This window comes from Mobula hypostoma, chromosome 1 (genome assembly GCF_963921235.1).
Source record: "Mobula hypostoma chromosome 1, sMobHyp1.1, whole genome shotgun sequence".
Classification (NCBI taxonomy): domain Eukaryota; kingdom Metazoa; phylum Chordata; class Chondrichthyes; order Myliobatiformes; family Myliobatidae; genus Mobula; species Mobula hypostoma.
In genome coordinates, this window is record NC_086097.1 from 154,268,475 (window position 1) to 154,294,507 (window position 26,033).

At 42.4% G+C, this 26,033-nt stretch overlaps 1 protein-coding gene across 1 annotated transcript in view; it reads right to left on the bottom strand.

The window, feature by feature from the left end:
• fam135b (family with sequence similarity 135 member B) overlaps positions 1–26,033 on the bottom strand; it is a 386,005-nt gene that overhangs the window by 214,165 nt on the left and 145,807 nt on the right. Inside the window, exon 3 of the mRNA XM_063058308.1 lies at positions 22,370–22,449. Within this exon, the coding sequence (XP_062914378.1) occupies positions 22,370–22,449 (80 nt within the window). The remainder of the gene's footprint in view (positions 1–22,369; positions 22,450–26,033) is intronic.

Below are 26,033 nucleotides of genomic sequence, written 5' to 3' on the forward strand. Positions count from 1 at the left end.
TCCTTCACATACATGAGTAAAAATCTTTCCATTACGTTTCCCTCTAAATATGCATGTGCAATTTGTAATAAATATTATGTACAACAGGATAGTTAATATAACACAGAAATACACTCATATCCGTGTGAATTTATCAGTCTGTTGGCCTGGTGGAAGAAGCTGTTGGTCCTGGTTTTTATGCTGTGGTACAGTTTTCCAGGTGGTAGCAGTTGGACCAGTTTCTGGTTGGGTGACTTGGGTCCTCAATGATCCTTTGGGCCCTTTTTACACACCTGTCTCTGTAAATGTCCTGAGTTGGGGGAAGTTCACATCTACAGATGCGCTGGGCTGCCCACACTACTCTCTGCAGTGTCCTGCGATTGTTCCCATACCCAGCAGTGAAGTGGCTAGCCAGGATGCTCTCAATTGTGCCCCTGTAGAAAGTTCTTAGGGTCTGGGGACCCATACCAACTTCCTTCAACCATCTGAGGTGAAAGAGGCACTGTTGTGCTTTTTTCACAACACAGCCAGTATATACAGACCACGTGAGATCCTCGGTGATGTGTATGCTGAGAAACTTAAAGCTGTTCACCCTCTCAAGCCCAAATCCATTGACGTCGATAGGAGTTAGCCTGTCTCCATTCCTCCAGAAGTCCACAACCAGCTCATTTTTTTTGCAACATTAAGGGAGAGGTTGTTTCCTTGACACAACTGTGTCAGCGTGATGACTTCCTCTCTGTAGGCTTCCTTTTTATTATTTGAAATAAGGTCAAACAATGTAGAATCATCAGTAAATTTAATTAGCAGATTGGAGCTGTGGGTGGCAACAAAGTCATAGGTATACAGGGAGTGAACGATGGTGCTTAGGACACAGCCCTGAGGGGCACCTGTGTTGAGGGTGAGAGGGGTAGAGGTGAGGGAGCCCACTCTTACCACCTGCTGGCGATCCAATACCGTAATCAATTTTTTGTGGTGCATGAATGCAGTGGTCATGTTGCACTCTTGTTCTCCTGAACTGGAATATCTAATGATTATGTGCTCACTGTTCTACTTACCAGGAGAGCTCTCCTATGTGACCCTGACTGCAGTTCACATAGCACCAAAAGCTGACATCAATCAGCTACTTAAGATATCGAATGCTGCCATCACCAATCAAGAAACTGCTTGCCATAGACGAGGAATTCAGTCAGGCTTGCTTGAAGAAATCTCTGCCCAATTATCATTAACATATCACCTGCAGCACCAGGGGTCCCAACACACTCGAATATTGCTGCACTACAATTAGGACTGCCTACCGTTCCATACCTATACTGCATTTTGGGAAATCTGATCACTTGGCTATCCTCCTACCTGCATACAGGCAGAAGTTAGAGAATAAAGCTCCAGAGATTAGGATGACATAGAGGTGGTCATGCGAGACAGGGGAGCAACTACAGGATTGCTTCCAAACCAATCTGGGAGCCCTTTGTGGACTGGGCCGTGTTCAAGGACTCATCATAGGACCTGAATTAATACACCACAGTTATCACAGTCTTTATAAACACAATCATGAATGAATTTGTCCCTAAAAAGGCATTCAGTCTTCACCAGCCAGAAGTCCTGGATAAACGATGAGACCTGCAATCTGCTGAGGGCCAGTTCGATGGCATTCAGGTTCAATAACCTAGTAAGATACAAGAGGTCCAGGTAAATTCTGTGCTTAGCTCCCTGCTCTACTCACTTTATACTTATATCTGTAAGGCTAAGCACAGCTCCAATGACATATTTAAGTTTACTGATGACATCACTATCATTTACTGAATTAAAGAAACATAGAATCCAGGCTACTGTGGGAGGCGAGGGAGGAGATTGCTGAGCCTCTGGCGATGAACTTTGCATCATCAATGGGGACGGGAGAGGTTCCGGTGGATTGGAGGGTTGCGGATCTTGTTCCATTATTCAAGAAAGGGAGTAGAGATAGCCCAGGAAATTATAGACTAGTGAGTCTTACTTCAGTGGTTGGTAAGTTGATGGAGAAGATCCTGAGAGGCAGGATTTATGAACATTTGGAGAGGCGTAACATAATTAGGAATAGTCAGCATGGCTTTGTGAAAGGCAGGTCGTGCATTATGAGTCTGATTGAATCTTTTGAGGATGTGTCTAAACACATTGATGAAGGTAAAGCTGTAAATGTAGTGTGTATGGATTTCAGCAAGGCATTTGATAAGGTACCCCATGCCAGGCTTATTGAGAAAGTAATTTTGGATCTAGAACTGGCTTGCCCACAGAAGGCAAAGAGTAGTTGTAGACAGGTCATATTCTGCATTGAAGTCGGTCACCAGTGGTGTGTCTCAGGGATCTGTTCTGGGACCCCAACTCTTCGTGATTTTTATAAATGACCTGGATGAAGAAGTGGAGGGATGGGTTAGTAAATTTGCTGATGACACAAAGGTTGGGGGTGTTCTGGACAGTGTGGAGGGCTGTCACAGCGGGACATTGATAGGATGCAAAACTGGGCTGAGAAGTGGCAGATGGAGTTCAAACCAGATAAGTGTGAGGTGGTTCATTTTGGTACGTCAAATATGATAACAGAAAATAATATTAATGGTAGGATTCTTGGCAGTGTGGAGGATCAGCGGGATCTTGGGGTCTGAGTCCATAGGACGTTCAAAGCTGCTACACAGGTTGACTCTGTGGTTAAGAAAGCAAATGGTGCATTGGCCTTCATCAGTCATGGGATTGAGTTTTGGAGCTGGAGCTATTTAGGACCCTGGTCAGACCCCACTTGGAGTACTGTGCTCAGTTCTGGTTGCCTCACTACAGGAAGGATGTGGAAACCATAGAAAGGGTGCAGAAGAGATTTACAAGGATGTTAACTGGATTGGGGAGCATGCCTTATGAGAATGAATTCGACCTTTTTTCCTTGGGGCGACGAAGGATGAGGGGTGAACTGATAAGAGGTGTATAAGATGATGACAGGCATTGATCTTGTGGATAGTCAGAAGCTTTTTCCCAGGGCTGCAATGGAAAATCCAATAATAAGTAGTGGATACGGCCCAGTCCATCACGGGTAAAGCCCTCCCCACCACTGAGCACATCTACAGAGAGCACTGTCGTAGGAGTAGGGAAGCAGCATCCATCATCAAAGGTCCCTGTCAGCCAGCTCATGCTCTCATCTCACTGCTGCCACAAGGAAGGTGGTACAGGAGCCTCAGGACCCACACCAGCAGGTTCAGGAACTGTTATTAACATCAGACTCTTTAACCAGAGGCGTTAACTTCACTCAACTTCACTCACCCCATCACTGTACTGTTCCCACAACCTATGGACTCACTTTCAAGGACTCTTCATCTCATATTCTCAATACTTATTGCTTATTTATTTATTTATCAATTCTTTTCTTTTGTATTTGTACAGTTCTCATTTGCAGTGGTTGTTTGTCCGTCTTGTTGAATCGCAAGAAAATGAATGACATATATGCGCTTTGATAATAAATTTACTTTGAACTTTGCAGTGACAGTAGAATGCAACCAATAACTATTGTTCTGACCTGACAGTTCGCTGTAGTTTTCGTATTCTCCTGAGAGAGTGCTGCATAATTTATTTGTAACTTATAGTTTTTTTTTTATGTTTTCCACTGTGCAGCTGCCACAAAGAGAAATTTCACAACATACATCAGTGATAATAAACCTGTTTCTCATTTATATGGGGTAGATGAAGACAGAGAACTATGATGGCGGCTACGTGACAGGGCTGTTTGAGTTGTAGTACATTTGTATTTGGTCTTCATATTGAATGTTCTCCTCCAGACATTTATCCCTTCTTTAATGACAATAGAAGTTAGAGGTCTAAAATAAACATTACAACTGGTGCCCACGGGCATAGGTGACATTTGCACTAGTTTTTATTACTGCTTTCTTACTTAATGTCAATCAGTTGTTCGTGGGTACGATGGTATGCCTGTGTGAGTGCTCTGCAGATGTAACATCCTGTGCTAGAACACCGCAGTACAAGCATTGTAAGGCACACAACACTACTTCAAACACTAATACAAGCATCATTAGCAAAACGTTATTCATTCTGGTAGAGCAACCACATGTTCCCCAACACTCATTTCTGTAGGAACTAAGATAAAAATTTGAAGCAAGCAAAAGTGTGGCCACATTCAACTGTTCGGGCTCAAAACCAAAGAGATTCATTCACCACAAATCCTGTTGAAGAAAAAAAATCGATGCACCATAATCCAAAACTTAATCGAGAATAAACACTCATTCCAAGGCACACTCTCTGAGAACAAGCAAGCATTAATTCCCATTTGAGTTTATAATTGCTTGAATTCAAACAGGAGGAAAAGCTAAGACATGCAGAGTTTATCCCAGGATTGCCTGTGCCTCATGCGTCACAAGAAAGCTCCAGGTTTAATTATTCATCTGTATTATATTGATGAATCTCAGATAGGATTCAACAAGATGATTACAATTGACCTCAGTTTTAATTAGCTCAAGAAAGGCAAATTTAAAATCTCTAAAACTGCTCCACATCTATTTTTTTTTCCATGGTAGAGCAGCATCAGGGTCCAGGTTGACAAAATTTGCAAAAGATGTATGAAGAGCAAGGACTCCAAATGGGATGTTCATCAAACAGTATTGCCAGGTTTCTTATGTAGTGTCCTAACGAAACCCAACACCGCAGGCTTCAGTTTCACTTTCCCTGATGTTCTGTTGCAAGTTCTTGTTATAGAATTTGCAGTTGGTTCAATGAAAGGCGTATCACTATATAAACAATGGTCTTCCGGCTATTGGAAAACATCGCCATTGACTGAATGTTACACGTTCCAAAAAAAATCAGAGAGCTGGACATACCGGTGAAGAACTGCATATGGAGAAGGCATGTTTTCATACAGTTGATGCCACAGAGACCCTCCAAGTACTCTTGGCAGTATGTTAACAGGCACTTCTCCAGAAGAACAGAGTGTTGTCTCTAAATGCCTGATCCTATGTGATGAAAGAAAAACATATGAAGCCTGCTGTTCTTAAATGTGCCACGTAGATGACCTTCTCAACATAGAAAAGAGAGGAATCCCCGAGTTGTGTCAGGGACAGTTGAATGATGCCAACTCTATGAAGCTAAAAATGACTGTTACCCTGGTCTCCACGTGCAGAACAGTTCTCTCTCAAGTGAAGATACAACTGAAGTCAAAAGAAGTCAAAGGTCTCATGAAGAACAATAATGCAGTTTGGCTGGTGACCCTTTAAACAGTTCAGTATAATTTTATTGCTTTATGAGTAAATAAGTAATTTATCAAACCGGTTCAGTTAAAAATTCTGCTGTAGACATACGTTACATACTACACTCCTGTTTAGGTATTTTTTGGGACCTCAAAAAAAATTCTCAAAAAATTGAGAAGAACAATTTTCCATAAAGAACTTAGACACCCAGAAACGTGTGCAAAGTTATTTTGCTCCACTTTTACTCATTTTGAACTGCATGGTATTGTTTTTGTTGGAGCTTTTGAACTAAATTCCTAATCCTAACTCTTAACTAATAATCCTGCCATAGCTATAAGTCTTGATGTAGACATCACAACCTTTATAAAGCTATCAGGCAGGGATGCCAAGAGACAATGCTCAAACCAAATCAGAACCCCAGACAGACGATCAGTTACGGCACAGTTTGAACTACAAAACATAATTTGTTACTTATTTATGTTATATGACTTCCACTTTTTTCAGCCTTGTCATTCCTAAAGCATATTGCATTTAATGGGTAGCAGTTTCAGGTAGCCTATCACTGGCACTCTATTCTCAAACTCTGGCTGAGCTGGAGAAATATAGATGCCAGCCTTCAGTGAGATGCTTAATAAAAGTTTTGTTTACACTTTTGTTTGAATGTGGAAAGCGCTACAGTATAGAACATGAACAGGGCGGCAAACAGCACAGGAACAGGCCCTTCGGCCCAAGATGTCTTTGCTGAACATGATGCAAATTAAATTAGTGCCATCTACCTGTGCATGATCCATATCCCTCCATCCCTTTCATATGCACGTGCCGACCTAGAAACTACTTAAAGGATAATATGAAGATGAACTGAATTGGTGGATGGGAGAAGATGGTACAGGAAAGCTTGCTGACAGGAAAAGAGTGAATAATGTACGAGTTCAGAGGAGGTGAAGTGATAGAAAAAGCCTGTAGACCAAGGAGATTAGCACTGTGTGCTGCTGCCCAAAGAAAGAATCTGTATGTGTTATCAGCATAAGTTCAGATAGACTTGGGTCTGGATCTGGTGCAAGGAAGAATACAGACTGCATATTCTTTGGAAGGTCAAAGTCAAACAGCCCAAAGTCACAGAGGAGGAATCAATTAAAAGAACAATTAGTAGGAGATAATATCACTGCAATGATGATGCTCTCCTGAGCTCTGTGTTTTCCTCAAGTACTTAGCAGGTAAAATATATATATTTAAAAGCTGAAGCAGATTTTGTTTGAAATATATTTAAACATTTAACACAATATTGACGGTATTTCACACAATCATTCCTTCAGTTCTGATCGAAAAGCTCCACAGCCTGGGCCTTTTTACCTTCATCTGCAACTGGATCCTTGACTTCTTCACACAAAGAGCACAGTCTGTATAGATCAGTAATAACATCTCCACCTCGCGGACAATCAACTTTGGCAGATCTCAAGGGGGTGTGCTTAGCCCACTGCCCTAGTCTCTCTATACCCATGACTGTGTAGCTAGGCACAACTCAAGTGGGATCTATAAATTTGTCGATGACACAACTATTGGTGGCAGAACTTCTGATGGTGACAAAAGGGAACAGAGGAGCAAGATATATCAGCTAGTTGAGTGGTGGCACAGTAACCTCATTGCATCAATATCAGTAAGGCCAAAGTACTCCAAAAGGGGTAAGACAAGGGAGTCAACATCTCTGAGGATTTATCCTGGGCCCAACATATCGATACAGTTACAAAGATGGCACAACAATGGCTATATTTCTTTAGGAGTCTGAGGAGATTTGGCATGTCACCAAAGACACCTGTAAATTTCTACAGATGAACGGTGGAGAGCATTCTAACTGGCTACATCACTGTCTGGTATGGGGAACTACTGCACAGGATCGAACAAAGCGCAGAAAGTTGTGAACTCAGTCAGCTCCATCATGAGCACTATCCTCCCCAGCATCCAGGACATCTTCAAGGAGCGATGCCTCAAAAAGGTGGCACCCATTATTAAGAACCCCGTCACCCATCACCCAGGACATGCCCTCTTCTCATTGAAGACACACACTCACCAATTCAGGAACAACTTCTTCCCCTCTGTCATCAGATTTCTGAAAGAACATTGAACCATGAACACTACCTCACTGCTTTGTTTGCACTTCTTTATGAATTTTACTATTTTATATATACAGTGTGTATATAAAATATACACCGTCCGGGGGGGGGGGGTGTTATTGCACCCCCATGAACCGTGAACACTGCCTCAGTAACACACACAAAATGTTGGAGGAACTCAGCAGGCCAGGCAGCATCTATGGAAAAGAGTACAGTTGACATTTTGGGCTGAGACCCTTCAGCAGGACTTGTTTGTGATTAGAACACTACCTCGGTGCTTTATTTTTTGCACTACGTATTTAATTTAACTATTATATATTTATTGTAATTCACAGTTTTCGTGTTCTCTATTGTGTATTGCATCACACTGCTGCCGTAAAGTTAACAAATTTCGCAATATATGCAGGTGATATTAAACCTGATTCTGATTCTGATGACACCATATAAGTTCAGAAGACTGCAAACACTCACAATACGCTAGAGGAACTCAGCAGGTCGGACAGCATCTGTGGGAAAGATCGGTCGACGTTTCGGGCCGGAACCCTTCGTCAGGACTGAAGAGGGAAGGGGCAGAGGCCCTATAAAGAAGGTGGGGGGAGGGCGGGAAGGAGAAGGCTGGTAGGTTCCAGGTGAAAAACCAGTAAGGGGAAAGATAAAGGGGTGGGGGAGGGAAAGCAGGGAGGTGATAGGCAGGAAAGGTGAAGAAGGAATAGGGGAAAACACAATGGGTAGTAGGAGGAGGCGGAACCATGAGGGAGGTGATAGGCAGCTGGGAGAGGGGGCAGAGTGAAATAGTGATAGGGGAAGGGAGGGGGAGGGAATTACCGGAAGTTAGAGAATTCTATGTTCATACCAAGGGGCTGGAGACTACCTAGACGGTATGTTGCTCATTATGCTGCCTATCACCTCCCTCATGGTTCCGCCTCCTTCTACTACCCATTGTGTTTTCCCCATTCCTTCTTCACCTTTCCTGCCTATCACCTCCCTATTTCCCCTCCCCCACCCCTTTATCTTTCCCCTTACTGGTTTTTCACCTGGAACCTACCAGCCTTCTCCTTCCCACCCTCCCCCCACCTTTTTTATAGGGTCTCTGCCCCTTTCCTCTTCAGTCCTGACGAAGGGTTCCAGCCCAAAACGTTGACTGATCGTTTCCACGGATGCTGCCCGCCCTGCTGAGTTCCTTCAGCGTGTTGTGAGTGTTGCTTTGACCCCAGCATCTGCAGATTATTTTGTGTTTACGAGTTCAGAAGACTGATTGGAGATGGAAATATAACATGAAGAAAGTGACAAGTTCCAGTTTCCATGTCTTAACCAAGCATAATCCAGCAGTATATGTAACAGAAAGTGAGTTTACTCAGCTTTGATTTGTTTAATGTTGCTGTTGCATTTATTCGTATGGCAGCATGCCCTCTTGGCTGGCTTGTGATGTTAATACATGTGGACAGAAAAATAGATGGTTGTAACTGAACATCAGGATTTCATCACACCCAGTTTCAAAGGAACTCTCAAAATTGTTTAAATGTTAAGTGATATCTATGGTTCATAAAGCAAGGAAAAAAAATTTCCACATTTCTGCAAGGGTTAGCCAAAAACAGTTTTGTTGACTCCCAGCATTGGCTAGGATACAGCTGGAATATTATGTACAATTCCGATCATCACACCATAGGAAGAGAGTAATTGTATTGGAAAGGGTGCAGAAGGGGTACAATGAGAATGTTATCTGGCATGGATTGTTTCACTTATGAGGAGTGACTAGACAGGTAGGATTTGTTTTCTTTAGGCTGAATGGAGACTTGAAGGAGGCACACAGAATTACAAAGACATAGGCGAAGCAGATATTAAGAAACTCTTCCCTATAGCAGAGGTGTTTACAAGTACATGTTATTCATTTTGGGTCGGGGCAAGAGGTTCAGAGAGGATCCAAAAAAGAACGTTCTTACCTAGGATGGTTGCAATCTGCAATGAACTGCCTGTAAAGGTGGTGGAAGTAAGTTCTGGAATAACATTTGTATCATCTGGACAAGCACTTGAATTGTCAAGACATTTTATGCTTCAGATCAAGTGATGATTATTGGTATTGTTATAGTATATCCAATTACCATCAAACCCACAGACAAAGGGGGTGCTGGTGTAGTGTGATGCACTGACCTCTACCTTGCTGAGGCCAGGCAACAACTCTCAGACACCTCTTCATACCTACCCCTCAAGGAGGACCCCACTCCACATAATCAGAAAACTGTCTCCAACACTATCACTGACCTCATCCACACTGGAGAGCTCCCAACCACTGCCACCAAACATATAATTCCCCTAGATTGCAATGCTTGCTTCTATCTCCTACCCAAGATCCACAAACCGGACTGTCCGGGTAGGCCTATTTTCTCTGCCTGATTCTGCCCTACTGAACCTGTGGCCTCATACATCAATTCCTTTCTATCCTGCTTGGTTCAGTCCCCTCCCACCTGCATCCGTGATGCTTCTTATGCCCTCAATCTTCTCATCAACTTTCAGTTTCCTGGCCCTGACCACCTCATCTTCACTGTGTTCACTAGTATGCACTTCTTTCCCCCTCCAAGCTCACTACTTTTTTTTCCTAACGGAAGAACCAACCAATCTCCCTCCGCCACCACCCTCTTCCATCTGGCAGAACTGGACCTCACCCTGAACAATCTTCCCTTTGGCTCCTCTCACTTTCTCCAATCCTGAGGGGTAGCATGGGCCCAGGCTCTGCCTGCCTCTTCATTGGCTATTTAGAACAGTCTATATTAAGCCTTCCCCAGTTATACTCCCCAGCTCTTCCTCTGCTACAATGACAACTGCATTGGCGCTGCAGAGCTCATTAATTTCTCAGGATGTAGCTTTCCATTCCAGGACATCAGAGGTCCTCCTTCTTTAAAGAATGCGGTTTCTCTCTATTATTGATACTGCCTTCACCAGCATCTCCTCCATTTCTCATACATCCATGCTCACCCTTCTTCGCGCTGTCGTAATAGTTATAGAGTCCCTCTTGTCCTTAGCTACCACCCCATCAGCCTCCGCATCCAAAACATTATCCTCTGCAACTTCCGCCGTCTCCAAAGGGACCCTACCACTAAACTTACCTTTACCTCTCCCCATCTCTGCTTTCCACAGGGATTGCTCCCTCTGTGATTCACTTGTCCATTCATCCCTTCCCACTAATCTCCATTCAGGTACTTATCCCTTCAAGCAACCTAAGTACTACACCTGCCCACACACCTCCTCCCGCACCTCCATTCGGGGCCCTCAACAGTCCTGCCAGGTGAGGAAACTGCTAATCTGTTGGGTTTGTCTAGGTGTCCAGTGTTCCCGATACGGCCTGCTCAACATTGGTGAGACTCGTTGTAAGTTTGGGCACTGCTTCATTGAGCATTCCATACCATAAGCGGGACTTCCCGGTGGCCAATCATTTTAATTCTGATTCCCATTTCCATTCTGACGTGTCAATCAATGGCCTCCTCTTGTGCCAAGATGAGGTCATCATCAGGGTGGAGGAGCAACACCTTATATTCCGTCTGGGTAACCTCCAACCTGATGGCATGAACATTGATTTCTCCTTCCGGTGAACAAAATTTCCCCCCATTCCCCACTCTGACCTTTTACTTTTTCTCACCTGCCTATTACTTCCCCCTGGGTCCCCTCCTCCCTCCCCATTGCTAATTGTCCACATTCTTCTCCTTTCAGGTTCTTTCTTCTCCAGCACTTGACCCTTCCCACCCAGCTGGCTTCACCTATAACCTTCCAGCTGGCCCCTTTCACCTCCACCCAACTTTTTATTCAGGCATCTCCCCCTTTCCTTCTCAGTCCTGAGGAAGGGTTTCAGCCCAGAACATTTGACTGTTTATTCATTTCCATAGATGCTGCCTGACACGCTGAGTTCCTCCAGCATTTTGTGTGTGTTGCATAGTATAGATGGATGACACAGACACGATGGGCCAAAGAGCCTGTTCCTGAACTGCATGTGTCCATGGTTCTATGACTCTAACTGAGTTTCCACTTTGGTTTGGAACGTAGCCATCTGCTGCCAGTATTCCTAAAAGACAGGTCAGCAAGCAGACACCGTCAATGGCTCCTGGGTATTCCTAGGAGAGGTACTACAACACTTATCAGTTCCGAGTTGGGAATTATTTTAGAATTCAGAATTATAGCAAGAGTAGTCTTATTTTAAAATCAGCACCCAACCTCATTTTTGTCTTGTAGATTTATAATGGGAGAAGTGGATAACTATTGGTGTTGCAGTCCTGATGTACTTGTCCACTCTTTAATCCAGAAGCTGAGATGAAATAAACCATTGCACTTAACTCAGAAGACAGTCTTGCTAACTCAGCACAGTTTTTTAGCCTTCAACTATTTACAGCAATACAGCAATAGTAAAATGTCCCAAGGTGTTTCACAGAAGCATTAAGAAGCCAAAACATGAGCCAGGTAAACAGATGGTTCTGAACCTGCTATCAAGGGGTGGGGGCAAAAAAACTGCTTCCTACTTTATATTGGCCCTTTACAGTTTTATACACCACAGTAAATCCTCAACTCCATTTACTCTGAATGGAATAACTCCAGTGCAATCACATCCTTCCTGTAAGTATAAGCAGGACAGTACACTCAGACTGTGGTCTGAGCTGTCCAGTGTTCATCTCTGCTCTTACATTCTATGCAGTTATTGAAGGATAAGCCATTCTTTTTAAACCATTCTCTAGGTTTGTCCTGCTTCCAATAAGGATTTGGGGACTACCTCCAACATTCCTCTGTTCTGCACACCTCCCATCATCCTCTTCGCATTTTTTAGTCCTCTGTATTTAAGTCTAAGTTTTTCCTGTGTAATACAAACAGCAAGGGATGGTGGACTGAGCCTGATGGAAACACAATGTTAACAACCTGTCAGTTCAAAAACACTTATTTTTCTTCCTGAAACCAAACAAATTTCAGATGCAATTTTCCACAAGAGTTTTGGATTCCACGTGCTTTTATTTACGTTTGGCAATCATTGGTGAGACCACGCTTGGAGTACTGCGTAAGTTCTGGTCATATGTTATAGGAAGTACTAGCAGTAGTGCATCTTATAACATGTTATAGGATGCACAACTACAGCTTTCTCCTCATCACCTTCAACACAGATGCCCCCCCCCCAGGGCTGTGTGCTGAGCCCACTGAACGCTCTGCTCACAAATGACAGCATTGCCCAAGACCAGACAGATCACAATGTCGAGTTGGCTGATGACCTGACAGCGGTGGGCCACCTCATCAGCAATGATGAGACAGTCTACAGAGAGGAGGTGGGAGAGCTCAAGGCCTGTTGCCAGGCAAATAATCTCTTCCTCAATGTCAACAAGACCAAGGAGATGGTTATCAACTTCAGGAAAATTTGCACCGCTCACATCCCTCTTTTCATTGGTGGCACACCAGTGGAAAATGCAAGCAGTTTTAAATGCCTGCGAGCGCACATCTCAAACGATCCACAACACGTGTGACAAATCCAAGAACACATCAGTCAGAAAGGCTCGCAAGCAACGACTTTCTGAGGAGTATGAAGAGAGCTGGATTACGCACATTAATACTCACAACCTTCTACAGATGCACAGTTCAGAACTCCCTAACATGCTCCAACACTGTGTGGTACAGAAACTGCACTGCAACCGACAGGAGGGCTCTACAATGAGTAGTCAAAACTGCCCAGTGCATTACTGCCACCAGCCCAGCAGCCATCAAGAATGTCCAGAACTGGCTTGCACACAGAAGGCAAACAGCAGTTGTAGACGGGTCATATTCTGCATGGAGGCTGGTGACCAGTGGTGTGCCTCAGGGATCTGTTCTGGGACCCCTACTCTTTGTGATTTTTATAAATAACCTGGATGAGGAAGTGGAGGGATGGGTTGGTAAGTTTGCTGATGACACAAAGGTTGGGGGTGTTATGGATAGTGTGGAGGGTTGTCAGAGGTTGCAACGGGACATTAATAGGTTGCAAAACTGGGCTGAGAAGTGGTAGATGGAGTTCAACCCAGATAAGTGTGAGGTGGTTCATTTTGGTAGGTCAAGTATGATGGCAGAATATAGTATTAATGGTAAGACTCTTGGCAGTGTGGAGGATCAGAAGGTTCTTGGGGTCCGAGTCCATAGGTCACTCAAAGCTGCTACGCAGGTTGACTCTGTGGTTAAGAAGGCATACGGTGCATTGGCCTTCATCAATCATGGGATTGAGTCTAAGAGCCGAGAGGTAATGTTGCAGCTATATAGGACCTTGAGCAGACCCCACTTGGGAGTACTGTGCTCATTTCTGGTCGCATCACTACAGGAAGGATGTGGAAACCATAGAAAAGGTGCAGAGGAGATTTACAAGAATGTTGCCTGGATTGGTAAGCGTGCCTTATGAGAATAGGTTGAGTGAACTTGGCCTTTTCTCCTTGGAGTGACAGAGGATGAGAGGTGACCTGATAGAGGTGTACAAGATACTGAAAAGCATTGATCGTGTGGATAGTCAGAGGCTTTTCTCCAGGGCTGAAATGGCTAGTACAAGAGGGCATAGTTTTAAAGTGCTTGGAAGTAGGTACAGAAGAGATGTCAGGGGCAAGTTTTTTTTTCTCCGCAGAGTGGTGAGTGCGCGGCGGCGGTGGTGTAGGCAGAAGCAATAGGGTTTTTAAGAGACTCCTGGATGGCTACATGGGGCTTAGAAAAATAGAGGGTATGGGTAAAGCCTAATTAGTTCTAAGGTAGGGACATGTTTGGCACAGCTTTGTGGGACAAAGGGCCTATATTGTGCTGTATGTTTTCTATGTTTCTATATATACAGAAAGGTGCTGGAAAAAAACTCAGCAATATCATGAAGATGTCCAGCCACCCTGTTCACAGACTATTTGTCCCACTCCCATCAGTGAAGAGATCATGCTAGGACCACCAGACTCAAAAATAATTACTTCCCCTGATCAATACTTCCACCCATTAATCCACCCCACCACCACTTCTTTATCATTTCATGTCAAACAGGTTACTTACCTCGTGTCACTTCATGTACGTTCAATCAGTATATAAGCTAATCCTATGTATTATCTTCATTGTGTTTTTTTTTCCAATTCTGTTTTATGCTCGTGTTTTTTTATAGCATATTGGATCCAGAGTAACAATCATTTTGTTCTCCTTGACACTTACGAATGACAACAAGCAATCCCGAGTCTCAAACTTGAATCTTGAAAGATGTGGTTAACTGAAGAGTACAGAAAAGACTTATGAGGATGTTGCCACAACTATAGGTTCTGAGTTCTAAGGAGAAGTTGGCCAAGCTATGTTGTTGCTGAGGAGTGACTTTACAGAAATGTTTAAAATTTTGATAGGCATAGATAAAGGTGGACGGTAACATGTTTTACCCCAGAGTAGGGATGAGGAAAAATTTAGGATAACAGAGGAAAGCTGTAGAAGGGAGCTGAGGGGATCTTTGTCATACAAAGGGTAATGTGTCTATGGAATGAGCTGCCAGCAGTGGCTAAAGCAATAATAATAGCATCATTTAGCATCTTGGGTAGATACACTGAAGGGCAGGGCTTTGAGGAATATGGGCCAAATGCAGGGAACTTGGACTAGCTAAATGGGCACCTGTTGGGCCAAACAGTCTCCATTCACACTGTATTGCTCTATAAATCTTGGTTCAAGCCTTGCTAAAATTTACATGGAGCTTAGAAAAATAGAGGGCTATGAGAAACACTAGGTAATTTCTATAGTAAGGACATGTTCAGCAAAGCTTTGTGGGCTGAAGGGCCTGTATTGTGCTGTCGGCTTTCTACGTTTCTATGTTTCTAAAATTTACCAAGGAAACATGAAGTAAACTTTCCTCACTGAGGTTCTTTGCTATTTCCTCAGCATAGTCAATTAGTCAGACAATTTGCTGCTGACTGTCCCTGATTAATCCATGCCATTCGAGTGGGACAAAATATTAAATAGAAGACAAGTGACCACAAACATTCAAGGAAGAGATTAAAGCTGTTATTTTTAATGCTGTGCTTTTTATTTAATCCATAAATCTATTATTCATTAGTGGAATTCTGAATTGTATTGTTAAACCTTTTGTTTCACACTATCAGTTAATTCAAAGATAACTTCACTAAAGTGCAACGGAAACAGTATTGAATTAAAACATAATCTCAGCAACTGCCTCACAAACCCTGGGTTTTCAGAAGACAGCATTAGAGAGAAAAGCATTACAAGGGAGGTCAATCAATCTAGTTTATCTAAGCTGAACCTTTACAAGAACATTTCCAATGTCTCTGCTTCATTTGCAATCACAAACCATGATCTGTTCTGAATATTTATTCTATTTTCCCTTAAAACATATAATTGACTCTGTTTCAACCACTGACAGTGATGTAAAACTCTTCGGTCAAACAACAGTCCTGATTGAAATAATTTATCATTGTCTCCCGAAAGGAAAAATTCGATTTCACTACTCACTTTAGCATAATCCCAACAATTGAGTCCAATTCTATTACACCACCTCAAGTCAGCATGACGAAATGGGCTCAAGTGTAAAAATCCTGCCAGTTGTCTCTCTTCCATAGCCCGGAATAATAAAAAGAGGATTGATTATGACAGCTATAAAGGTCTCTTCAAACAATGATCAAATTGAAGAGTTTTTTCTATTATCGATCAAATACAGAACCTCGTTTTAAAGTAAACAAGCTTACGTTTTTCTCAACTTCAATGTCAAAATATAGAATTGGTCAGGGCTAAAAGGCACAAGAAATTGTAGTTTTAAAAAGATTAATCCATATTCACTTTCTCAAATTATTTAACTTTAAGTAATTGCAATTATCTTGAATATGCTATGGGTTGTCTTTCCATTTCATTTAATATTTAAATCAGGAACTCTATTCCATATAAATCAAATGTTCAGTCTGACCTTCAGCCTCTTATAAATCAACCATAATGCTTCAAAAGAACAGCAGATTCCCTTCCTTAAAGAGTATTGGTGAATCCAATAGGTTTTTTTTAAACAAGTTTAGGATATTGATCACTCATTTACTCATTTCTAATTCCAAATTTATTTAAATTTGCCAATTTCAATAGTGGAATTTCAGTTCAGGTTTTCAGGTGAACAGTCCTGAAGTTTGTCCAGTACTGCCCATCGTATTGCTGTATCAAACACTCTGATGCTGCAACACTCTAATTCTTTATACTGCCTGAACAAAGCCTGATATATCTTAATGGCAGAAGAATTAGAATCAATTGATAATGCATCCAAAGTGGAACACTGTAGGTGAGAAGAATGAATAATGATTTTGGTTGAAGATTATTTAAACTAAAATCAGCGGGAAGAAAGAGTGCTGTAATTTAAAACCTTACCGTTACTCTAATCAACATATATTATAAAGGAGAATAGGCATATTAAAACTGTTGGAAGTTTTCACAACTAGAGAACTGGCTTTCGCTCCAGTATGCTGCATAACCTGCTTCCTAGTGAGAGAACATCTCTGATTCGGACTGCAGGCTTTGAATTTTTTAAGCATAGTGTTTGCTGCTATTGCTAATCAGTCACCTCCATTATTGAAAGGCATCAAACAAATGACACAGATCTTCACCTTCAGCACTGTGGTGAATGAATCTAATTTGGAAGCTTCCCCTGGTGCAGTCTGAAGCAGTGACTGATTCCGTTTGTTACAGGATGCGATCACCTGCTAACCAAGATCACTGCCAGCTCAGTTCTCAAGACTCAGCTTCATGGTTTCTAAATGTACACCACCAGAAAAGCAGATGTCCCTTATGGATTCCAGAAACAACATGCATTAGCCTACGGTCCATTTCCTCGAATAGGAAGCAGTAGCTGTAAACTAGGGCTCATCAAAAATGCTTGGGAGGAATTATAAACTGCATTTTAAAATTGAACTGATGACTTATCTATTTGAGGGAGGCTATGGCAATGTTAAATTGTGTGATTCACAACATCCACTGATGCTGGCAGGGCCCTTCTTTGATGTCACAGGCTTGGCAGCAAAGTTAACCTGAAGCATGATTGAGTAAGTTGTGACTTATCTAGTTTAAACTGACCAAACAATGACTAAGGGTGAAAATAACCACAAGTAAGTTTCAAAACTTTAAGGTTTCCTTGAGTTCTTTGTCATCCATAGCAGCAAAGAGGCCCACAACTCTAGTTCAAGACATCTATACCCAAAGTAATGATCCACACCTTTCAGATGGAAGATTGATCAATGTTACAAAAGTAAGCTCAATGTCAGAAACCATACCAGGGTCTCTAGCAGCTTTGGTGTTTGATCTTAGCCTACATTCTCAGTCATCTGTCTTTTATTGAAACAGTAGACAATGGAGTCAACGCAGAGATGACTTTCCAGATTGATTCCAGGCATCAGGGGATTGAACTATGAAGAGGCACTTGAGTAAGATTCTCCAATATCCAATCATGTTTAAAGGAATAAGAGATAATTTCTTTGAAGAGGATTGATAAGATAAATTATGAGAACTGTTTATGAGAACTGTTTCATCCAGCTAGGAAGTCAAAAAATAGTGGATGCAGTCCTAATAACACACACAAAATGCTGGAGAACTCAGCAAGTCAGGCAGCATCGACAGAGAGGAATATAGATTCAAAATTTAGGACTGGAAAGGAAGGGGGAAGAAGCCAAAACAAGAAAGTGGGGGGGGGGGGGAGAGGAGGGAATGAGTACAAACTGGAAGGCGACAGGTGAAGCCAGGTGAGGGGGAAGGTAGGTACAGTAGATGAGGGGGGAGGGGATGCAGTGCTAGAGCCATTTATAGCTAAGATGTGGTGGAGTCCCTCCATCCATGAGAACTGTAAAAATTTGGTATTTTCTGTTTCAGTTATTCTATGTAAACAATGTTGAAATTGTGATTTCTGGACACACAAAACATCATATGAAGCACAGACTCAGCCAAAATCTTAGTGAATGACAGAACAGGGGTAAGGGGCCAAAGGACCTACTGCTGATCCTACTTATTATTTAAAAATGTTTCCATCTTACAGGGTAGAAGTCAGAGGATTCAGCTTCAAAAGAAGCACGATTTCCTTCAACTGCAATCACCTGAGAAAAGTCAATTAAACCCACTAACTCTGAGTGCTTCCTGGCAGGACTTAAACATTGTGTATTTAACTGTCAGTCTGTCTAATCACTCGGATAAATCCAAGCCATAATGTACTTGTCCTTGAAACTGAAAATAAACCCTAAGCAATATTTAAAAGGGTTGTTAGTTTATTATCTAATTAAACATCATGGAATTGAACAGTGAAACATGCCAGGCCTTAAAAAAAAGAGGAGACTCCAGTCACCTCCCGAAAAGTTTTTCATGAAGCACAACCTTTTTCTGAGTCTGCTGAAATATTTTGACCACCGGAACAGGGAGGAGCCATCGTGCACTCCCATGTCTCCTGATGACCCTTTGGTCTCAGTATCCGAAGATGACGTACTAGCTGCCTTCAAGAGAGTGAATCCTAGGAAAACATCCGGTCCGGATGAAGAACCTGGCCGAGTAATGAATACCTGTGCCAACCAGCTGGTTGGTGTATTCACTGATATTTTCAACCTCTTGCTCTGGCACCCACCTGCTTCAAGCAGGCTTCAGTGGTACCGGTGCCCAAGAAGAGTGTGGTAACCTGTCTAAATGACTGTCGCCCAGTGGCACTTAGATCAACAGTGAAGAAGTGTTTTGAGAGGCTGGCGTTAAAGCATATCAGGTCCTATCTGAGTGGCAACTTGGATCCACTCCAATTCACCTACCAAACCAACAGGTCTACAGCAGATGCCATCTCATTGGCTCTTCACACAACCCTGAAACATCTGGACAGCAAAGGTGCATACATCAGGATGCTATTTATCAATTACAGCTTGGCACTTAACACCAGCATCGCCTTAAAGCTAATCAGTATACCCCAAGACCTGGGCCTCAATTACCCCCTTGTACAATTGGATCCTGCATTTGTAGACCCCGGATTCGCAAAAACATCTCCCTCAAAATCTCTATCAGCACAGGGGCACCACAGGGAAGTGTACTTAGCCCCCTGCTCAACTCGCTTTACACCCATGACTGTGTAGCTAAATACAGCTCCAACACCATATACAAATTTGCAGATGACACCACTTTTGCGGGCTGTATCAAAGGTGGTGATGAATCAGCATACAGGAGTTGAGATTGAAAACTTGGCTGAGTGGTGTAATAACAACAACCTCTCACACAATGATCAAGGAACTAGTAGACTTCAGAAGAGGGAAACCAGAGGTCCATGAGCCACTAATTATTGGAGGATCAGAGGTGGAGAGGGTCAGTAACTTTAAAATTCCTGGGTGTCATTATCTCAGAGAACCTGTCCTGAACCCATCATATTAATACAATTGCAAAGAAAGCACAACAGCGCCTCTACTTTCTCAGGAGTTACAGCATGCCATCAAAAGCCTTGGAAAACTTCTACAGATGTGTGGCAGGAAGTGTGCTGACTGGCTGTATTACAGCCTGTTATGGGAACACCAATGACTTTGAGTGGAAAATCAATCAAAAGGTTGTGGATTCGGCCCAGCACATTATGGCTAAAACCCTCCCAACCATTCAGCACATCTAATTGAAATGTTGCCGTAGAAAAGCAGCATCCTCACCACCCAGGCCATGCTCTTTTCTCACCGCTGCCATCAGGTAGAAAATACAAGTGTCTCAGGACTCTCACCACCAGGTTCAAAAATAGTTACTATCCCTCAACCATCAGGCCCTTGAACAAAAGGGGATAGCTACACTCATTTAAGGACTCCGTTATATTGTTATTTCATGCTTGTTATTTATTGCTATTTATTTATATCTGCATTTGCAGTTTGTTTATAGTTTACACATCCTGATGTTTACAGTGTTCTGTAGATTTGCTCAGTATGCCTGCAGAAAAAGAATCTCAGGGTTGTATGTGGTGAAATGTATGTTCTCTGATAATAAATTTTACTTTGAACTTTACCAGAAGATATTTCTTCATTGCTCCCACACACCAAACCCAGATGCCTGATTCCAGATTTGCACTTCCAATTACACCCAACCTATACACCAACCAGTAGGGGGAAAATAAACTTTAAGGTGGTTTGTGTTGCAAGTCGTATCAGAGAAAATGCTGCGCAGGACCCATAGACTTCACCTTGGGTGGGACAGGAGGTGTCGATGGAACCAGCACAGTTATACAGCTTGGAAACAGAGTCTTCAGCCCAACCCCTCCAGGCTACCCAAGATGCCTACCAGAGTTAGTCCCATTTGCTTGTATCCTCTGAACGTTTCCTATTCGTGTGCCTGTCTAAATGTCTTTTGACTATTGAAAGTGTACCCATCTCTTCCACTTTCTCCGACAGCTCAGTCCACATAGCACCACCCTGTGTGAAATTGTTTCACCCAGGATCCCTCTCAAGTCTTTGCCCTCTCACTTTGAACATGTCAAAATTAAGTTTACTGCCATAAGCACAAGCACATGCATGCACAAAATATTGTTGCTGCTCAGGGAGAAGAACACACACAAAACCAGCATGGGTCCAGCACTCACTGAAGGCTTGTGTAAAAGTGACTACCTTTTCTCACAGTACTTGGAAGTTAATAAAATGAAGCAGAATTTTCTACAAATGTGCTTACAAAAAACTCACACACAAAATGCTGGAGGAACTCAGCCTGCCAGACAGCATCTAACAGTCAATGATTCGGGCCAAGACCCTTCATCAAAACTGGCCTGCTCAGTTCCTCCAGCATTTTGTGTGTGTTGCTTGGATTTACAGCATCCGCAGACTTTCTCATCATTGTGGTCTCCTTGCTTGCCATTTTGCCAACTCAGGCTACAGTTCAACCTGCTTACAACCATAGCCGTCTAAGCTCAAAATGTTTCACTTGTGAAACAGAGGGAGGAAATAAGCAAACAATATGAGACTGTCAGCAAAATTAAGCTGGGCTGGAAGGGAGAGAGACAGAATGCAGAACAAATGCAATGATCATTGTTGGGTTCGATGATCCATTTCATCTGCACTTACTTCTTTCTGTTAAGGGCTCTTCTTTTTCTTTCTGCTATCGATATCCATCTATTTTCACACAATGTGACACTGTTACATTTGTTCTTCTGGCAGTTCTGCAATGTTACCCTCCTCTAACACAGTAGGTCACTGGTAAACACTTGTAAAACTTCTTGCCGCTAAATAATTCTAACAGCTGGCTGTCAGCAGCTGTCAAGTCACTGTAGGAGGATGTCACAGGTCAATCACGACACCCTCAAAGTATATAAACAATATACAGAAGGCAAGCCTAATTAGAAGTATCCCATTCTCCCAACTCAACCAATTATAAGAGAGTCTACTAAATTATAAAAGCTACCTTAAGGTATAACTGTCTTCTAACGATGTATTTACTGTGAATCCTACCCAGCAGCTGTTAAACACTGCATACACGCCAGAACATTCAGCACCTTGCTGAAACCACAGTAGTTTTGAGGCTCCAAGCTGTGAACCGACATTCACCAAGGATAGATTCCAGATGCTTTCTGACATAAAGCAGACTCTTGCTCACTGTAGCATCCACTGTGCAGACTTGCTGTGACCAGATCAGCTGATTGGAAACCGGATCCCTAATCATGCCCTTGACTAACAGCTCTGATAACAGTTCTCTGCAGAGTTAACTCAGCACAGTTAAGGTACTGTTATTACGCTACAACTGAGCTCAGCATTTTAAGTCCGCAGCTCCTTTTGAATGTTGTCCAACAACTCCTGTTAGGAAGCAAAGGCACAAGGCAAGCAAAGGATGAGTAGCTTGCCCATATTATCAATGCAAACACAGAATACAGGCATTCTGGCAAGGCAAAGGGGACAGCTGCAGCACTAAACCCATCACAAAGCAGCAGATGTAATGACAGCTTAGAAACAAAATGCAAAATATTGTTTGGTATTGATACACGCTAGTTGTGAGGGGTACTTTAAAAAAATGAGAAAGGCATAAGAACACCTTTGTTGCTTCGGAATACGTCAAGACACATATCTGTATGTCACTCTTATTCAGTATGAGGCAGTAATTGACCAAACAAGCTCAGCAGTCTGCATTCTATTTTTTTACCTGTGGGTCCTATAAGTGTTGCTGTCAACCTGTGAGGAATTCGGGGTGGGATTTTCAGTGCTGTACGCACCTGGTAATATCTGGAAGACAGAGCAGGAAAGAAAGATTAGAAAAACCTGCAGGTTTGGCAGCATATTCTGTGGTTTGACTGTGAAACAGGCTTTTGGAATTTCAGCAGGGCATTTTTCACTTGAGGGTAGCTCTGCCGTGTCATAACCTTTTTGTCTCTCTGCTTTATTCATTTTATTAGGTCAGTGACCTTGAAACTCCCTTCTTTATACCATGTGATCCTAGGTTGAAATCAAGGCCAACTGCACAGTCCACTCAACCTTTTCTTTCATTGAAACTATGATCTCATACAAAGAATATCTGAAGTAGATTACATGCACGGCTGCTATTAGTGGCACAAAACTTTCAATGCACAAATCCTAAAAGAACGCTGAAGATTTGAAATTTGGTTTAATCCAAAGTGGTGAAATGTTGAGCCATTTCTGAGTATCAGACACTCATTGTAAATTTAACTCCAAGTATTTCAAGAACATATTTTGTCCACAGTACAGCTGTGTATAAAAATCTTCACCAGTATCATCTTCAACCTCATTGGTCTCAAAAACAATATATTTTCTCTCTGATTTTTCAGATTTCACGAACTTTGTTTCCTTTGCAAGTGTACTACTTAAAGAGTCAACACTCTTTGTCATCACTAATATTCCTGATCTCCTATGGCTTTGAAAAAAAAACCTCATGTACATTTGGACTGCCTCACCTGTTCAGGTTAAGGTTACAGACCCCCTCAGTTTCCTGGCCTCAAGACCATTCCAGTTTCCTGCTGAGGTCATTCAAGCTTCTTACTCAAGCCTAATTACACACAGTACATGCTTCCTGAGGGCACAATTCTTCAGCAATCTGTTTGGTCCTCTCTCACCAATGGGTGCTTGATACCATTTGTCTCATGCCATTGCAGAATCTATTTGTTATGTAGCAATATTCCCCCATGGTTGGGGAAGTGTTGCTTGTGTTGTGCTATATTTTATTATGTGCAGCCAACAGAGATCACACCTGCAAAGCCAAATGCTGGAAGCTGCAAGAATACATTAATGGAGTACATTATATTAGAACTGGCACAGCATGGTGTTACACAGGGAAACCTGACAACACTTCCCTGATAATCTCACGATTAAAGATTGATCTTGATGGGACTTTGATGGACAGCAATAAGGTGACCTACACTACAGAATTAACAGAAAGCACAACAATTTTCACTTGACTATTTTGTTCCACTGATAAAGGGTGGTTTTCAATGTAGGCAAGCTATTGTTTCAGTTAAAGTACATAATAAAAACACACCACACAATGGTTTTCACCCAACAACTTGTATGTCTTCACTCTTTCAAACAAGTAACTAATTCATGTTTTCACAGCTCTTTTGCTTTCATAGCTTCCAAACCTATTACTTAAATTCATGTAATACCAACTTAATGAACCTGCCTTGGTGAGTCTATGACTCGGTGTCTTCTTCTACAATTTTTCGTCCCCAGAGTTATTTCTGCTCGTCATCTCATGAGGCACCTTTCTATACATTTCTTAGCTCTTTATTGCCTTGAATTTTGATCCTTAGCCATACAAGCAAGTGTTTCTTTAAATTCCTCAAATGACTCTTGGTGCCATGCTATCTTCTAATTCTTTTCACTATTTGTTTCCTAAATTATCAGAATATTTATTTCAGGTTTGTAATCTGACAAATATCCTTTTTGACAGGATGTCAAGTCCCTAATACCTTCATCTGCATGTCTTGTCTTTTGGATAGCTCACAGTGGTAGGTTTGTAATGAGGTAGTACTGTACACAGGACTGTAAAGCTGAGCTCACAGTTGAGACTCAGCAGCCATTGATCACATGACCTTCCTTCACTGTGCCCCTTTACTCTGTGGTTTCCAGCACCTCTTCCCAGCACATCCTCCCCAATACCTGATGGGATACTTGCCATCGCCCTGGCTACTACAATTCACAATGTTAAGCATCTCTTTATGCTCATTATTATTCTCGAAGAGATTATTGAATCAAGGTGGAATTTGATTAGATCATTAAAACTGAAAAAAGCATTTTTACATCTGAGTCACACTTTTAAAAAATTGCCATTTTTTTGAAATATTTGTATCTATTTCCAGTGAAAGTCCCAACCAGCAACAAACTGAACATGGCATCCCCTGGGGTGTTGCTTTGCTCAGTCTGCAAATATCCATCTTGAACTCCTGGTTGCAAACCATTTCAGCTTCCCCCACCAATTCCCACACGCACTTGGCCTTCTGTGCTTATCCTTCTCCACTATCAGGGCAAGGACGAACACAAACTGGAGAAACTGCACTTCATATTTGTGGTAAACCATGTATGGATATATGTTGTAACTGGGTTACCTGTCTGAACACGCCCCTCTGCTGACTGCCCCTGTGGCTCCTCCCACAGACCCCTGAATAAAGGTGTTCACCTTGCCCCTCCCCCTCAGTCTGGAGGCAGACACTCACTGTGGAGGTCGTATTGTACAGCGAATAAAAGCCTTTCAGTATTTTACCAAACCTCAGTCTTTTGGAGTAATTGAAGGGTCTTCAATATTTCCTCTGGACACTTTACAACCCAACAGCATTAGCACTGAATTCTCCAATTTCAGACAAGCTGCACCGGCCCTGTCTCTGGCCTTCCTTCAGGCTCACTTTCTGATACACCCAGGTCCTCTTGCTTGCATGATTTTTTCCAATTCAGCCCAATGCCACTTTACCTCCTTTTCCAGCTTTCAGTCCCCTTCCCCCACTTAGTTTCATCTGCCTCTCACCCACATACTCAACCCACTCAATTCCCTCCTCTTCCCCCAATGTTTTCATTTGCCCACAATTCATTCCTTACCTGGTTCCACTCATCACCTGCCTTTCTTATCAGTTTACAAACTGTATACCTTTCTTGTCTCCAGCAATCATCTCCCAGCTTCTGTGGCCATCTCCAACCTCTCTCACCCCAGCTGGTTCCATTTGCCTATCATGCTCTCCTCATCTGATCCCACCTATCACTAGCTAGCTCCTGCCCAACCCCTCTCCCTCACCTCTTTCTACTGGCTACCTTCCCTCTCACTCTTAATCCCAGTTCAGACCAATGATTATTGCTTTGTCTCCACAGATGCTACTTGACCTACTGAGTTCCTCCAGCAGTTTGACTTTTACTCATTATTATATTACATCATTCTGATGATGTCATTTCTCCAATATATTTCCTACATGTGGTACCTTAACATGAATGGTGTCTATTAATTGATTCTCAATTAACACTCAATTTGTCTTTTGACCTATAATTTATGTTTTAATTCTCAACAAAATAAAATGTAGATCATGAATGAGCAAAACTGAAACATATCGATCTGAAATGCTGACTGCCATTTCTCATGAACAGATGATATCCGACCAGCCAAGTTCCTCCAGCGTTTTGTGTGTTATTCCAGGTTCCAGCATCTGCAGTTTCTTGTGACACCATTTTATATATTGTAAATCTCAGTCCCCACTACCTAGGCCAGTGATGTTGTGGGGATGGAACTGGACTCTCTGACTGTGGTGTCTGAAAAGAGGATGCTGTCCAAGTTGCATGCCATCTTGGACAATGTCTCCCATCCACTACATAATGTA